At 31.5% G+C, this 16,265-nt stretch overlaps 1 protein-coding gene across 1 annotated transcript; it reads left to right on the top strand.

The window, feature by feature from the left end:
• Positions 1-7,707: 7,707 nt before the first annotated feature.
• On the top strand, positions 7,708-8,502 carry HELRODRAFT_151243 (hypothetical protein; the record flags this gene model as incomplete). The annotated part of the gene is made up of 2 exons (XM_009030431.1): positions 7,708-8,242; positions 8,384-8,502. Coding segments are annotated over 2 exons (654 nt in total), but the record flags the coding sequence as incomplete, so codon positions are not given.
• Positions 8,503-16,265: the final 7,763 nt, after the last annotated feature.

The raw sequence follows: 16,265 nt of genomic DNA, 5'->3' as shown, positions 1-16,265 counted from the left end.
ATATGGTGCAGAAACATGGCCAATGACAACCAAACTGGAACAACAACTTCACCGAACTGACATGAAAATGCTCCGATGGATGCAACGAATTAGTCTGAAGGACCACATCAAATCTACCGAAATCCTGCGTCGTGCTGGTTTAGATGATATAAAGGACGAATGCCGGCAACACCGTCTGCGGTGGTTTGGTCATGTCAAACGAAGTGGAAACAGTGCCATAACTTCTCTTGCAGATGTTGAAGTACCTGGCACACGTCCCAAAGGCTGTCCAAAGAAGTCCTGGTCGCAAACAATCGAGCAAGACATGAAAGCTCTAAATTTAAATGAAATGGATACAACTGATCGTCTAATTTGGCGCAAAAAATTGATGGCAAAGAGAGCAACGTCCTACCTCGGGAAACCGGGTCTTTGGACGCAAAACGAAGATTGATTGATTGAAACATATATAAGGCAGCAAGTTAATATACAAGCTTTCTTGGTTTCGCTCTTGGTTTTTAGGTTATAAACTTTTGCTTTCGTTCTTGGGCACTTGGTTTTTAGATTTTAAGCTCTTGGTTATTAGGTTTTGCTCGCTTTGTTTTTATTTTCTAGCTCTTGATTATAGCCGCTTGGATTTTAGTCTGTAGGTTCGATTCCTGATAGTTTGCATATTAATTTTAACACACTACGATTTTGAATATTATCATTGTTATTTTGTATAATAAGTCAGAGGCTTGTATACACTTGAATTTTGGCTCAGCCTTTTTATTTTACCTAAAATAATGAATGTTGAAAAAGACCTGCTGATAGTTGACGAGGCCGGTGTCTCTAGTCAACAAGAAGGGCGCGAACAAACATCCGCTCAGCCCATGTTTTCAGATCCTGAGTCTGTTGTAAAGTGCGGTTCGGGACTGCGTGGCAAGGGGTTCGAATGTAGCCCGGCGAAAATCTAAAATCACACAAAAACAGACACGTGTCTTCTAAGAAACATTAGCTTCAAAATCTTCTATTTTAAAATTTTTAACACCATTTTCAGAGTTGGAAAAAATATCCGACTTCTCTACTCTGACTTTAACAACCCGGGAGTAATAACATACAAAAATTGAAAAAGGAAAAACTCGAATAAACACATGGAATATTCTGCAACAGTCGGAATTTTATTGAAATATTTAATTAACACACAGTTCATGAAAAAAAACTTATATGAAATTAAATAAAAAAATGGATACCTTTGAAAGTGAAATGAGGAATTCTTTGTTTTTCTTCAAATCCTAATATGTCCTTAATACTATAAAAAATATGTTGACTGATGAATTTTAAACTTGAAAAAATGAATAATGACAAAAAATTAACCAAATATATAAAATATAGACAGAATGTTGACAAATCCTTTAAACAAATATAAACAATAGAAGTAGAAGTAACAAGATAATTTTTTTCAACTTAATAATGTAAGGTTAAACTGTTTAAATACCAGACTGCTCAGAGACAACTATTTTTTTAACATACTAAAATATTTAGAAAGTTATTTATATTTAGAAATATTACTTTTTAGAACAAAATTTTTTTCAGTTTAGTACATTGAAATAAAAGTATTTCTTTACAGTTTCTTCTTATAATTTATTTCAGTAACCAATATACTCATGTGGCACACTTTTTTTTATTAAACAAGACATTCACTTTAACTGAACAATAAACAAGTTGCACTGTTCTTCTGCTTAAATTATAAAAAAAATTTTACAAATCCAATCGGTTGATAATTAAATATGAAGCATCTATATTAACAGAAAAAAAATTTTAAAAAACTCAGAAAAATCAAACAAAATGATAATGGAAAAAAAATACAAGGCAGTTAATGGCAATCAAGAATAAGTTATAAAATATGTAAATATAGTAAAAATATTTCCAAATTGAACAAACATTTATTTACCTAAACAATGACACTCTGCCAAAATTACTGCAACAAGCAAAATATTGACCACATGGTGAACAACATTGCCCAAAAAGAGACGTGTAAAGTCTTTCTCGTTTCATCTAACATAAAAAAATTATAACATAATGAATATTTCTAACAAAGTTAAAAGTTACAAGTTATAAAGTAGCGAAATAAAATGCTTAGTGAAGTGACAAGTGTAAGAAAACTAAATTGACATATTACACTACCTTACTTTACTTATAGGCAAAATTATGCAACAAAATTACAGCAGAAAATCTTTCGAAATCCAAATTAAAATTAAGTTAAAATAAATAGAAACTTGTTTGACTTCTACATTTATGTATACATGCAAAACAAACCTTTATAAAATAAGAGATACAAAGACAGGTTAGTAGACATTTAAAAGGGAGTGCTATAGAATGCTACAGAAAATTATTAGGAATCTGTGACAGAAAGAAACCCAAAAAGTTGTGAAACCAGCTTGAAAAACAAAATAATTTACAAGAAGAAAATCTGGAAGGCCTGCTAAGAAGCAGATAGATTACACTACAGATTGAATGGCGAAAGTTAATAAATTATTTTTGAAACCGACGGTCCCATAATAGATTTAAAAACATCATTGATTAAATGATCGAGTGACAACAACAACAAGCAACACACGTTTAGACGACATTTTCCCCGAGATCGGGGGTTGCCGTTTGGCTACCTATGATGAAACCGAATGTCATCATAAATATTTTATTGGCTAATTTTAACGCAGGACGCCCTTCCTTACGCAACCACAATTATAAGCGGTGGGCCTAGCCTTTGATGATCCAACATCACTCACAAGGCAGTGAGGGTCAGTTTAATGTCATAACCAGGACAATTAAATGATCGAGTGACTAATTGATTAAGAGATTTATTTATTGATTTCATGGGACCACTTATCTAATTGGTTAAGAAAATTGTCAATTTATCACAAGTCAACTAAATTAACGATGATCAACATTTTGAAAAATTCTAACCATATGTTTTTCGTTTTAAGCATTCAAGTGCTGAACCTTTGTCAGAAAAAATAAACAAATCAATTATTTTAACATTTCCAAATCAAGTGAAAGTAGAAAAAAAAGTAGCATTAGAAGTTTAATATCTAAATGTGTAGTGATCTAACATATAATATCTAACTCCACTTATGTCAACGAATTTTGAAAAAGCACATCAATACAAATAAAAAATTACGACCTTGAATCTAAAATTGACATAAGTCTAATTAGCTTACACACTGGACTCATCTACAGAGACTGCTATTGGTGACATCATGAATCAGCTAAATGAAGGTAAGATCTCAGATGAGGTGGTAATTATGTTCAGCAAGAGTCATTGCTTGGTCCATTTTGTTAAACTTTTAAATAATATGAGGTCGTTTTGTTTTATGGCATATGCATGGTGTCATCAAAATACTAAAATGTTGAGTATTTAAATAGTCTGAAAATACATACAAAATTCAGTATTTAAATAGTATTTAAATAATAAATAAATACTGCTATTAAAATTTATATACAATCTATAAGTAATTTAAAAATATTTTTAATACACTGCAGTCTGCTTCATTTGATATGATTTACTACAATTTTATTTACAGGAAGCATGGTTTATAAAAAAATTTATGATGTGATCAGTAGACGGATTATCATTGTAGTTTATAGTTTATAACTTTATATTACAAAATCCTCCATTTTATCTGTCTAAAAAATATATGTTTATTTAATTAAGTATTTGAAATACCTCTTAATTAATTGTATACTAGGATAAATCTAGAAAAATTCTTATAAACAATTACGTTAAAACGCGAGATCGGTACTCCTATGGTATTGTCCATGTTTACAAACTATCGCAATGTACTTTTAATAAATTGACTCCGCCCATATTGAATTGTCTACTGCTTGATTATTTATTTATATCAAATTGAAAATAATTTAATACAAGTTAATTCTTAGGTAAGTTTTTTAGATCATTTGAAATTTTTATATTTATTTTCAACCACACAGCATAATACACACCAATTACAACCAACCATCGATAAGATCAACGACACCCAACGGCCATGCATAACACATTAGATAATTTATTATTCTCGTATTTTCCACTGTTTATAATTTTTCCATTGTCTTCATAATTTTTCAACACACAACCACACAAACAAACCTCCTGATTATATTCCTGTAAACCATATAAATACCCACCTTCCCATTCATGCATTTATCCTGATGAAGCCTATATTTATGCTATTTTTGAATAAAATACTATTTTAAACAAAAAAGTCTCAGTCTCAATTTTATTTTGAAAGTTCATCGGTTCTAGCGTCGTTAAGGCATCTTAATTTAAGGCTTTGTATTTTTAAAATGGCTTTTCCATCCGTTGCCGGCGTACCTTTAAGTGAAATGATGAGAAATTTTGTTGAAAACTAAAAAGGAGGAGGCTGTAACATGGGCTATGCGACATGGCCTTCAAGCATATTTAAACATTTTTTTTTCAATGTTCACTATTTTCTAATGATCTAAAAAACTTACCTAAGAATTAACTTGTATTAAATTATTTTCAATTTGATATAAATAAATAATCAAGCACTAGACAATTCAACATGGGCGGAGTCAATTTATTAAAAGTACATTGCGATCGTTTGTAAACATGGACGATACCATAGGAGTACCGATCTCACGTTTTACCGACAATTACATTCAAACTCCCAGCAATACATGATGCTATGGCGCCTGAAACTAAAATGCACTAACACCAAAAATGAATAAATCAATAAATTCATGATTTTGATAGAAAGTGAAACCTCTATTTTCTGTTACGTTTGTTAAACACCTAATTAATTAATTCAAAAAGATGGAAGATTAGAAGGGTCTTAAAGAAATAAAACAGTAAACCTACCGAACGATCCGTAGAAAAACTGGTGTAATGGAAGCCGGTCAACGATAAAAACAATGTAGTTGCCATAGCCATACCAATAAGAATCTTTATATACAATATAAGGTACACATCATACACATATATGACATAATATATATGAAGCATTGTATGAAATTCTACCGAATTGTTGTCATTAATCACACACACACACACAAACACACACACACACACACACACACACACACACATATATATATATATATATATATATATATATATATATATATATATATATATATATATATATTGTAGTATGATGATATGGCTGATTTTTGTTTTTTATTTGTTGATTTACTTTGTGGTCGTCTTTTCAGCAATTTTAAAATTTTAATTTATTTTGTTTAATTTAAATATATATCTATGTAAATAATTTTAAGTTAATTTTATCAATATGTTAAATATATAGTATATAATAATTAATAATAGTATTTTCAAAAATGTTTCGCGCTTATAATTAAGTTATACGGTATGACGTCATTTGTTTATAAACGGTAATTTTCGTTATTATTTAAAATATTTTGCACTGACGATGATATATTTTATATCGAAAAAGCTTTCTGCAATTATTTATTTTAATAAACATGAACAATAATAATTTTAGTTTTTTACTTAATAAATTAAATATCTATAATAAAATTTTAATTAGAAAACTTGAAAAATTAATGTATAAATATAATAATTGTATTAACGCGGTTGATTTTCTTAAAAACTGTATATATATATATATATATATATATATATATATATATATATATATATAATATATTGGATTAAGACTGTCAGAAAGGCAATTATTGATAAAAATCACAGCATGTGTCCGCGTTTGTTAGCTCCATTTTTCTAACAGTACATCGTAAATTTTGGTCAAGTTTCTTGAGTTCAAAACCGAAATTTTTATTTATTTTTACATGATAGAAAATTTAAACATGATTGACTAAAAAAGCTTTTTTCGTAATTCCTAGACCATCTTTGGATTGATACGTTGCGTATGTGGCCTAATGCTCAAGTATATATATCCTGTGTCTCTGCGATGTTAATTTTTTGTTTGTTTGATGTGAATACAAAAGGTCATTTAATTAGTTATTACCACATTCAACTTTGTGTAATATGACACTTTGTTTTTGCTTTTGTAAACCGAGCTTATACATACTTTTCTGATGTACGAAGCAGGAAAACAGAACTAGATGGAGTTTTCAAATTACTTACTGATACATAAAATAATAGAATGCAAAGATCAAAAAATCAGCAACAACAACAATGCAACTAAAAATGACAACAAAAATGACATAGTGATATATTATAAGAACCGCATGTCAACAGCTTTCAAACAGGATGAATAATCACAATAAAAATCATTAAAAAAAACGTTCAAGGAACAAACGAAAACAATAGTATAAAACTACGCCTACTACTCCACCATGGAACGTTATCTCTCGTTATGAAAAACAAGTGTACTAGTAAGTCAGAACCGATAATGTATCATAGCCATCTAATATATTCGTTCAAACGTTATATTGGTAAGTCTAGGTACCATAAAGCTGGATGTATTTGTATGGCGACGACCAAGCTATTGAGAAGACTCACGATGCACGTACAAAGTGGCGCTATAAAGAATCACTTGAAAGAGAAACACAAAACTAAAATTACAAAGCAAAATTCGGACAGCAATGTTGAAATCTTACATTACAATAACAAATATTATACTTTACAATAAGCCGAGTCAATACTCATAAAATAAAGACATCAGATAAAAAACGTGCAATTGGAGCCCTTCCCACTAATATATTTAGAAAAAGAGGAATCATCGATAATGATGTTAAGTAAAAGTGTTATAATGCACAAAGGTGAAAATCGTAATAGCTAATTAAATGATTTTTAAGTATTCATATTAAACAAAGAATTATCATTGCAGAGACACAGATTTTATATACATGAGCATTTGGCCAATACACAACATATTTATTCGAACACCGAAAATGGTATAGGAATACCAAAAAAGCTTTTTTGTTCTATCATACATAAATGGTCTTCTAATATGCTTAAAATGAATAAAAATTTTGGTTTTGAACTTAGGGAACATGACAATGATTTACGATCTGTCGTAAGAAAAATCGATAAAATAAACAGGAGACTAACCAACGCTGAACATGCTGGGATTTTCATCAATAATTGCATATATATAGGTTTCAAGAGCAAAAACTGGTCTGGTTGTAAAATCTACGGCGCAGAAAAAGGCGATGCCCGATGAAACTTTCAAGAAATTGGAAAAATTTATACAAGATCACTAACAAGATAAATAACGTAATCTAAAGGACTTATATTCTTGGGAGACACGGAAGAAAATCGCCTATTTGGATAAGCTAACCCCTATTCATCGGAATAAAAAAACGCATATGTTAGGGACTAACAGGCTAAGGTGGGGTAATGTTATATTTGCCAGAATGTTGAAATTTTGCTATGTAATTAATTATTGTTATCCTGTTATATGCTGTTATGTGTCCGTCTATCAGAAATGTTGAACCTACGGAATAACAATAAATTGACAATCGTTGAAATGTACAACACTGGTGTTGAAAATATAGAAATCTTTGAAGTTATAACATTGTTGTCTGTACTAACGAGCGTTGAAGATTAGAACAATGTTTACGTTTCCAATAGTCATTCCAAGCAAATCTTATATCTCCTTTACATATACTCTTATGCCATCACAAAGAAAAACAACGGCCCCTAGTCCCCAGCAGGCCTTAAGTGGTCAAGGGGTGCCAAGAATCTCTGGGAAGTATGCAATAACGGAGGAATGTTGCAGAAAAATTCAGAATGGCCCCTCTATGGTACTTAGACTTGGAACGCCCAATGTTGGATCACTGACTGGCCGCAGCATGGAAATCGCAGATATGCTCGAGCGTACAAGGATTGACATCTGCTGCCTTCAGGAAACCCGATGGAAATCGAATGGTGTCTGTCATGTCAACTCAGACAAAGAAGAATATAAACTATTCTGGAATGGTCAAAAGACGGCCAAAAATGGTGTTGGAATTTTTGTCAGAGAACCGCTAGCCAAAGAAGTACTGGATATTAAAAGGATTAATTCACGTCTCATGTGGATCAAGCTTCGCATAGAAAAGCAAACAATGATTATTTTTTCTGCATACGCACCACAGACAGGCGAATCAGAAGAGATGAAAAATGACTTCTGGACTGCATTCTCTGACACCATCTCAACAATACCAAAATCTGAAACAATCCTGATTGGAGGCGATCTCAATGGCCACGTTGGAGAGAAAACAGATGGTTTTGACAACGTACATGGCGGTTTTGGCTATGGAAAACGGAATGAAAATGGCAACAGCATCCTTGAGTTTGCTGAAAGTCACGGGTTTTGTTTACTGAACACATATTTTAGAAAGAGGTTGGAACATCTCATAACATACAAAAGTGGACCATCAGCCACGCAAATTGATTTCTACGCTGTCAAGCAACCACACCGAAGGCTGTTCAAAAACGTCAAAGTTATATCTGGCGAATTATGTGTCGCCCAACATAGACTCCTTGTGGCAGACCTGGTTGTCGAACTGTCAAAACATAAGTCTAACCAAATGCCTCGGAGAATCAAAACGTGGAAGTTGAAAAGCAATATTCATCGAGAAAAATTTCAACAGATTGTCGCCACACAGTTAGACCACCAATCGCAAGCCAGTACAGATTGGAGTACATACAAAACAGTTTTGATGACCATAAAATTTTCCGTGAGAAGAACAACTATGCAAGACGTCAAGTTGCACTGGCTCGGACAGATCAGTGCAAAGAGTGGCTCACTAAAAGCAAAGGTGAACAAATGAAATCTCTGTATCGTATAGCAAAACAAGCAAAGCGTACGAAAAAAGACATAGTTGGTGCCTTATGTATCAAAAATGACAAAAATGAAATGGTTCTTGAATAAGATGAGATCAAGCTACAGTGGAAAGAATACCTCAACCATCTGTTAAACGAAACAAATCCCATCAATGTTAACTTTGACGCTCCACCCATCGAAGGTCCGATTCCAGACATTACTGTAGAAGAGCTTACAGAAGCTCTGAAAGCTATGAAGGATGGAAAGGCAGCAGGGCCCTCTGGACTCACAAATGACATTATCAAAGCATCTGGTACTGCAGGTATCCAAACGTTACTACAACTTTGCCGTGAAATCTGGAGAAATCGTTCAATGCCGACTGAATGGAACTATAGCATGACAGTCCCGCTATACAAAGGCAAAGGTGATCCATTGAATTGTTCATCATATCGGGGTATACGCCTGTTAGAAAACTCCCTGAAAATTGTCGAGAAAATCATTGAGAGAAGATTAACGTCGTGCATCACAATCGGAAATTATCAATTTGGTTTTCTAGCGGGGAAATCAACAATTGATGCAATTCACATCCTTCGGCAACTGCAAGAGAAGTACTTCGCAAAGCGTCAACAACTATCACATATTTTTGTAGACCTTGAAAAAGCATTTGATCGAGTTCCCCGTGAAGCAGTCAGATGGAGTCTACGTCGACAACTCATTCCAGAATATTTTGTTTGTCTTGTGATGGAAATGTATACGAATACGAAGACTTTCGTCAGCACAACGGTTGGAAACACAGATGCATTTGACATCGGCGTTGGAGTTCACCAAGGCTCGATTCTCAGTCCACTGTTATTTATAACTGTGATGGAAGAAATCACAAAACCGATACGCACTGGTGACATTTGGAATCTAGTATATGCTGATGATATCGTTTTAACAGCCGTCTGAGCAGAATGAAGCACAGATGTTTGAAGATTGGAACACCAGACTCGCCGATCATGGATTCAAAGTCAACATCAGCAAAACCAAAGCAATGAACACTGGTGAACCCATCCAATTCACAGCTACTGGACGATGGCCCTGTTCAGTTTGTAAGGCTGGTGTAGGTAACAATTCAATCAAGTGTCAGCAGTGTAACCAGTGGTGTCACAAACGTTGTTCAAAAATAATTGGTACTTTATCTGAAGTGTCCAATTTTGTTTGTCCTGCTTGCGTCAATCCACAACAACAAATTCGAAATAGCACTGTTTTTGAAGCCATTAAAATAAAGAAAGTCACATCGTTTCAATATCTAGGGGATGTTCTGGATTGTACTGGAACAGCTGAAGCTGCCGTTCGAGCACGCATACGTGCAGCCTGAAATAAATGGCATCTCCTTGTCTCTATATTGATGCGGCGTGACATCCCACTACCACTACGATCAAGACTTTATAAATCTGTGATACGTCCGGTGTTGTTATATGGTGCAGAAACATGGCCAATGACAACCAAACTGGAACAACAACTTCACCGAATCGACATGAAAATGCTCCGATGGATGCAACGAATTAGTCTGAAGGACCACATTAAATCTACCAAAATCCTGCGTCTTGCTGGTTTAGATGATATAAAGGATGAATGCCGACAACACCGTCTGCGGTGGTTTGGTCATGTCAAACGAAGTGGAAACAGTGCCATAACTTCTCTTGCAGATTTTGAAGTACCTGGCAGACGTCCCAAAGGCTGTCCAAAGAAGTCCTGGTCGCAAACAATCGAGCAAGACATGAAAGCTCTAAATTTAAATGAAATGGATACAACTGATCGTCTAATTTGGCGCAAAAAATTGATGGCAAAGAGAGCAACGTCCTACCTCGGGAAACCGGGTCTCTGGACGCAAAACGAAGATTGATTGATTGACATATAGGTACCTGTTTTAAGTATTATATTAACACACTCTTTTTAAATTGTTATCTTAAAAGCACTCTTAACAATTATTAAAATAATTTATGACAAGAATCAATTGAATCAATGTATATGGTTCTCGATTCAATGTTTATGTTCCATTATAATATTTTTTGCTATAGAAACTTTACAAATCTGGAAAAAAATACAAATTCTTGTCTAAAATTTTTTTATTTAGACAAAACTAATCATTCTGCTCCCAATATTCACTGTTGCATTTTGATTACAGTAGAGAATTTTCAAAAGTTTCATGTCATTCATATTAATGTCAAAATTTTTCAATATTTCCATGTACTTTACTTTAAGCTAGAAGTGATCGAGACTAAAATTTTATTTCATATTTACTCATATTTTTATTCGTCTTTCCCGATTCCTTTTCCAATTTCCATTTATGACAACGTTTCCTAATATTTCCAATTTCTAATTGCTTAACTCAGTTTTACGTTTTTTTTTCTCGTTCACTATTAGTTTAATACTATCGTTTTCGTTGATTGCTTGGACTTTATTTTTTATGATTCGTTTCATAATTTTTCCACCCTGTTCGAAAGCGGTTGACATGTGATTCTTATTACTACGTTATTTTAGTTACTATTGTTAGTTGCATTATTGTTGTTGCTGATTTTTTGTTTTTTGCATTCTATTATTTTCTGGAATACTTAGTTTTACAATGTTCTATATCGTAAAATATAACACTTTTACGTTTTTTCATTATTGATAAATATAAAACTTTTATTTGTTTTCATGATGATTATCGATGATTCCTCTGTTTCTAAATTTATTGGTGGAAAGAATTCCAATTGCTCGTTGTTGAATATTTTTTATAAATATAAGTATAAAAATAAAAGTATAAAAGTAAAAAAATAAGTTTAAAAAAAAATATAAATGTTATAAATAAAAAAGCGTTATATTTATCTATAATAAAAACACGTAAAAGTGTTATATTTTCATCAATAATTGTTTTTCTGACAATCTTATTCCAATATATATATATATATATATATATATATATATATATATATATATATATATATATATATATATATATGTTGGTAATAGACCATAATTATAAATTCAACTATAAATTCTACCGAATGTTTGGCGTTAATATGTTTGTAGTTCGTTTTTTCGATTTTTCTCACTAAAGTTTTTTGGTGAACGTTTAGTTTATTAAAATTCAAAATAAACTTACTTTCCGAATTCATGCTGCAAATAAGGCCATATTTCGATTCCGAATGAATCATCATCAGTGCTTTCTGCTGTTTATATAGGGAAATTTTGACTTTGTCAAAATTTGACTTTGATTTTTGCTATGGCGGCCGAACGAGTTACACGTGTTTCTGAAATTGTTTGTTATTTGTTGAATAATTTTGACAAACTCGATAATTTAAAGTTTTTGAATATTGTCGAGAAATTTTATAATGTTGAGGATATAAAAAGTGGAAAAAAACTTTTAAACTTAGATTTGGTTCTATCCTTGGCCCTCTTCTATTTATACTCTATACTTCTGAACTACCTCGTATTATTAATAACTTTTTTTCTCTAGTCAACTATATACTGATGATTCTTACATTTATACTTCTTTTCCTCCATCTAATCTCAATAGTGTTCTTCATAATTTATCTCTCTGTCTTTCTTCAATTATCGCTTGGTCTGACTCTATGTGTCTTAAACTTAATCCTTCTAAGTTTGAATTAATTTGTTTTAATAAATCTAAACACTCTATTACTATTCCTCCTATTATCTTACCTGATTCTAAAACTATTGATGTCTCTCATAAGTTTTGTAGTCTAGGTTTTATCTTTGATTCTACTATGTCTCTCTCTTCTCAGATTAATAGTGTTGCTAGAAGCTCTTACTTTTATCTACGTAGAATAAAAAAACTTTTGCCTTTTCTTGATGATCCTACTCTTCTCATTCTTGTAACTTTGTTAGTCTTATCTATGATTGATTATTGTAACTCGCTCTACTATGGTCTTCCTGACTCTATACTCTATCCTTTAAGTAAAGCTTTTAACTCTGCTGCTCGTCTAGTTGCTCGTGCCCCTTTCTTTTCTCATATATTTCCATATCTTGTTCTCTTGCACTGGCTACCTATAAAATATAGAATAATTTTTAAAATTTGCACGTTCATGTATAAGTCTCAACCTAAATTATTTCCTAAGTATTTATCAGATATATTAATTGAACCTAAACGCCCCGGTTTACGATCGTCTTCTTCTTCTCGCTTTTTCTTAACTCGTGTTAAACACTCTTTTGCCAAATCTGCTTTTGCTTTTTCTGGTCCTTTTCTCTGGAACTCTCTACCTACTTCTTTGACTACTTCTCCATCACTTGCGAAGTTCAGAGCGAATCTCAAGACCCATCTGTTTTCAAAATTCATTGAGGAGCGCTGTTGAACATCGCGGAAATAGCGCTTTATAAGCTAATTGATTGATTGATTGATTGATCCTTTTTATGAGTCTACTAACAATCAGGTAAAATTAAATCCACGCAACGTGGTAATGGTAAGCATGAAATATTTCTGGAGTTAGTTGAACTTGTTAAATGTTTTAATTCTGTAAATTCTCAACTTAAACCTACATATGTTGCTGCAAACCTCCTGAAAATTCCTCAAGTTAACAATGAATATTTTATAATTATGTTTAATGAAAAATTGAAAGATATGGAAAATTTCTTCAACGTGCATAAGTCTGAATTAGTTTCTATTGTAAATAATCTTAACATAAAATTAAGCGCGAATGATAAAACTCGGAGTGACTTTGTAAATATCTCTGATAATAATATATTTAATAAAAATACTTTAAAGCCAATTTCTAAACCTATTTCTACTTGGGCGATAAACCACTTGTTAGTCAAACTGAAGTTGACGACTGCTACGGATAACGATAGCAACTTCATTGAAGTCTCAAGTAGGAGAAATAAACGAAAAAAAGATGTAATTTCACCATTTAAACCAGTTAACTAAAGAACCAGATTCAAGAAAAAATAAAATTTTTCGTTCGTCCACTTCTTCCAAATTGAAAGCTTCGAAGCAAATAGATGAAAAAATAAAGAAAAAAGTTTTTTATCTCAGAAATGTAGCTATTTGCGGTAAAGAAACAGTTGAAAACCACCTGACAGAAAATGGAATAAAGTTTACGAATATTTTTCTGCTGTTTAGAAGTCACAGAAAGATAAATGATCAGTCGGTGGAGGTGCCAACAACAAGTTCCGAAAAGCAAACAACATCTACAGCTTTTAAGATTATTCTACCAGACACGGAAGTATCTAAATTACTGAACAAAAAACTATGGGATAAAAGCACATTTATATATGAGTGGGTTTTTAAAACCTCAATTAAGGAAACCACAAAAACTACTCATGGATGACAAAAATAGATTGGCGGCTGTTGACCCTGATGGATTCACTAATATGTTTGATACTACCTCGTCTATGTATTATACTATTGATACTATTCCTGTTGACTTTGGTTTGAATGTTAATAATTTTTCTGTTTTACATTTCAATGATCGTAGTTTATTACCAAAACTTAATGATTTAAATTGTCTCTTTAGAAACATTAATAATATGAAGGTAATCTCCATTAGTGAAACCTGGTTGGATGATGAGACTTCTAACATGGTTAGTTTAGATGATTTTAACTTTATATGTAGTAATAGAAGACTGAGGGGTGGTGGTGGTGTAGGTGTTTACTTAAGAAAGGATGTTGTTTATAAAATTCGTACAGATTTGTATACAGTAAATGATGTTTTTGATTGGTTAGCTATAGATATTAGTAATATTGCAGGTAAAGGATCTGACATATTGTTTTGTTCCATCTATCTTCCACCTAATACTAATTACAATTTTTTTATTTAACAACTAGAAAAATTGTTTATAAAATTGAAACATAGGCATAAAACTAAAATTTATATATCAGGCGATTTTAACATTGATATGGCTAAAGATGACTGCTACAAAATTGATTTTTCTTTCCGCAATTTATTACAGTCATTTTCGTTAGTGCCGTTAATTAATTCACCTACACGTATATGACTAAAAATACTTCGACGTTGTTAGATAACATTTTCATTAATAATATTGTCAATCACACTTCAGGCATCCTATATGTTGATATTTCTGACCACTTACCTGTTTTCACTGTTTGTAATAATATTAGTTTCATAAATAACTCGGATACTTATTCTGTGTTGTATCAAATAAAAGTTTAGCTCGTCTGAACTCCGTTTTATCTAATTTTGACTGGAGTTGTTTAAATCAATTTACCGATTTAAACAAATATACTTCATCATTTATTAATTTTTTTTACTGATTTCATTAACAAAACATATCCCATCCGCAAAATGAGATCTTGTAAAATCAAAAATCCGTGACTAACAAAGGGTATCCTTAAATCATTCAAAGTTAAATCTAAATTATATAAATTGTATATTAAAAATCCTTCTGAACTTAATTTTAAAATTTATAAAAAATATCGTAAAAAATTAAATAAATTAGTTATTATTTCTGAAAAATTACTATAACGATATATTTGAAAAAAATAAAAACAATACAAAAGTAATTTGGCAATATATTAATAAATTAATTAGATCCCGACCTAAAAATCCTTTCAGTGAAATAAATATAGATGGTTTGAAAATAGATAATCCGAAGAATATATGTGAAGCATTCAATAATTATTTTACCTCTATTATTAAACACAATGATGGTTCTCAAAGTAATATTTTTTTGGACAATATTTCCTCAAATTTTACCGTAAACTCTTTTTATTTGGATTTAGTTGATAATGATGAAATTCTCGGACAGACATGTCAATGATTTGAAGTGTTCCCATTCATCAAGCCATGATGGTATTTCTTCTTTTTTCATCAAAAAAACAATATATAACATTATTGATCCACTTAGTCACATTATTGATAAATCATTTGCCACCGGTATGTTTCCTGATCTTTTTAAGATTGCTAAAGTTATTCCCTAGCGTAAAAATGGTCCCACTAATCTGCTGTCCAATTATCGACCAATTTCAATTCTACCATCTTTGTCAAAAATCTTAGAAAAAATCATGTCAAATCGTTTAAATAATTATTTGAAACATATCAAATTTTTCAATGATTCTCAATATGGATTTAGAAAAGGTAGATCTACTGAGTTGGCGTTGTTAGATCTTGTTGAGAGAATTCTTAGTAAAATGGAAGATAAGTCGATAACTATTGGGTTATTATTAGATCTATCTAAAGCGTTTGATTCTATCAATCATGCGTTATTGTTAAGGAAATTATATTCTCTTGGTATTCGTGGAGTACAACACAGATGGTTTGAAAGTTATCTATCAAATCGTAAACAATATGTAGCTTTGGGTAATCATCGGTCATCGAATGTTTTGATTAAATTTTGTGTCCCGCAAGGCTCAGTTTTGGGGCCTTTGTTATTTTTAATTTTTATAAATGATTTATCCACTGTCAGTAAATCACTTGAAAGTATATTGTTTGCTGATGATACCACTATTTTATGTTCTGGGAAAGACATTAATACTGTGGTCAATACATTTAACACTGAAATGGAAAAAATATGCAGTTGGTTTAAATCAAATGACTTAAATATAAATTATAAAAAAACAAA

Source organism: Helobdella robusta, assembly GCF_000326865.2.
Source record: "Helobdella robusta unplaced genomic scaffold HELROscaffold_68, whole genome shotgun sequence".
Classification (NCBI taxonomy): Eukaryota; Metazoa; Annelida; class Clitellata; order Rhynchobdellida; family Glossiphoniidae; genus Helobdella; species Helobdella robusta.
The sequence above is the reverse complement of the archived record's forward strand: the minus strand, read 5'-3'. Positions and strand labels throughout refer to the sequence as shown.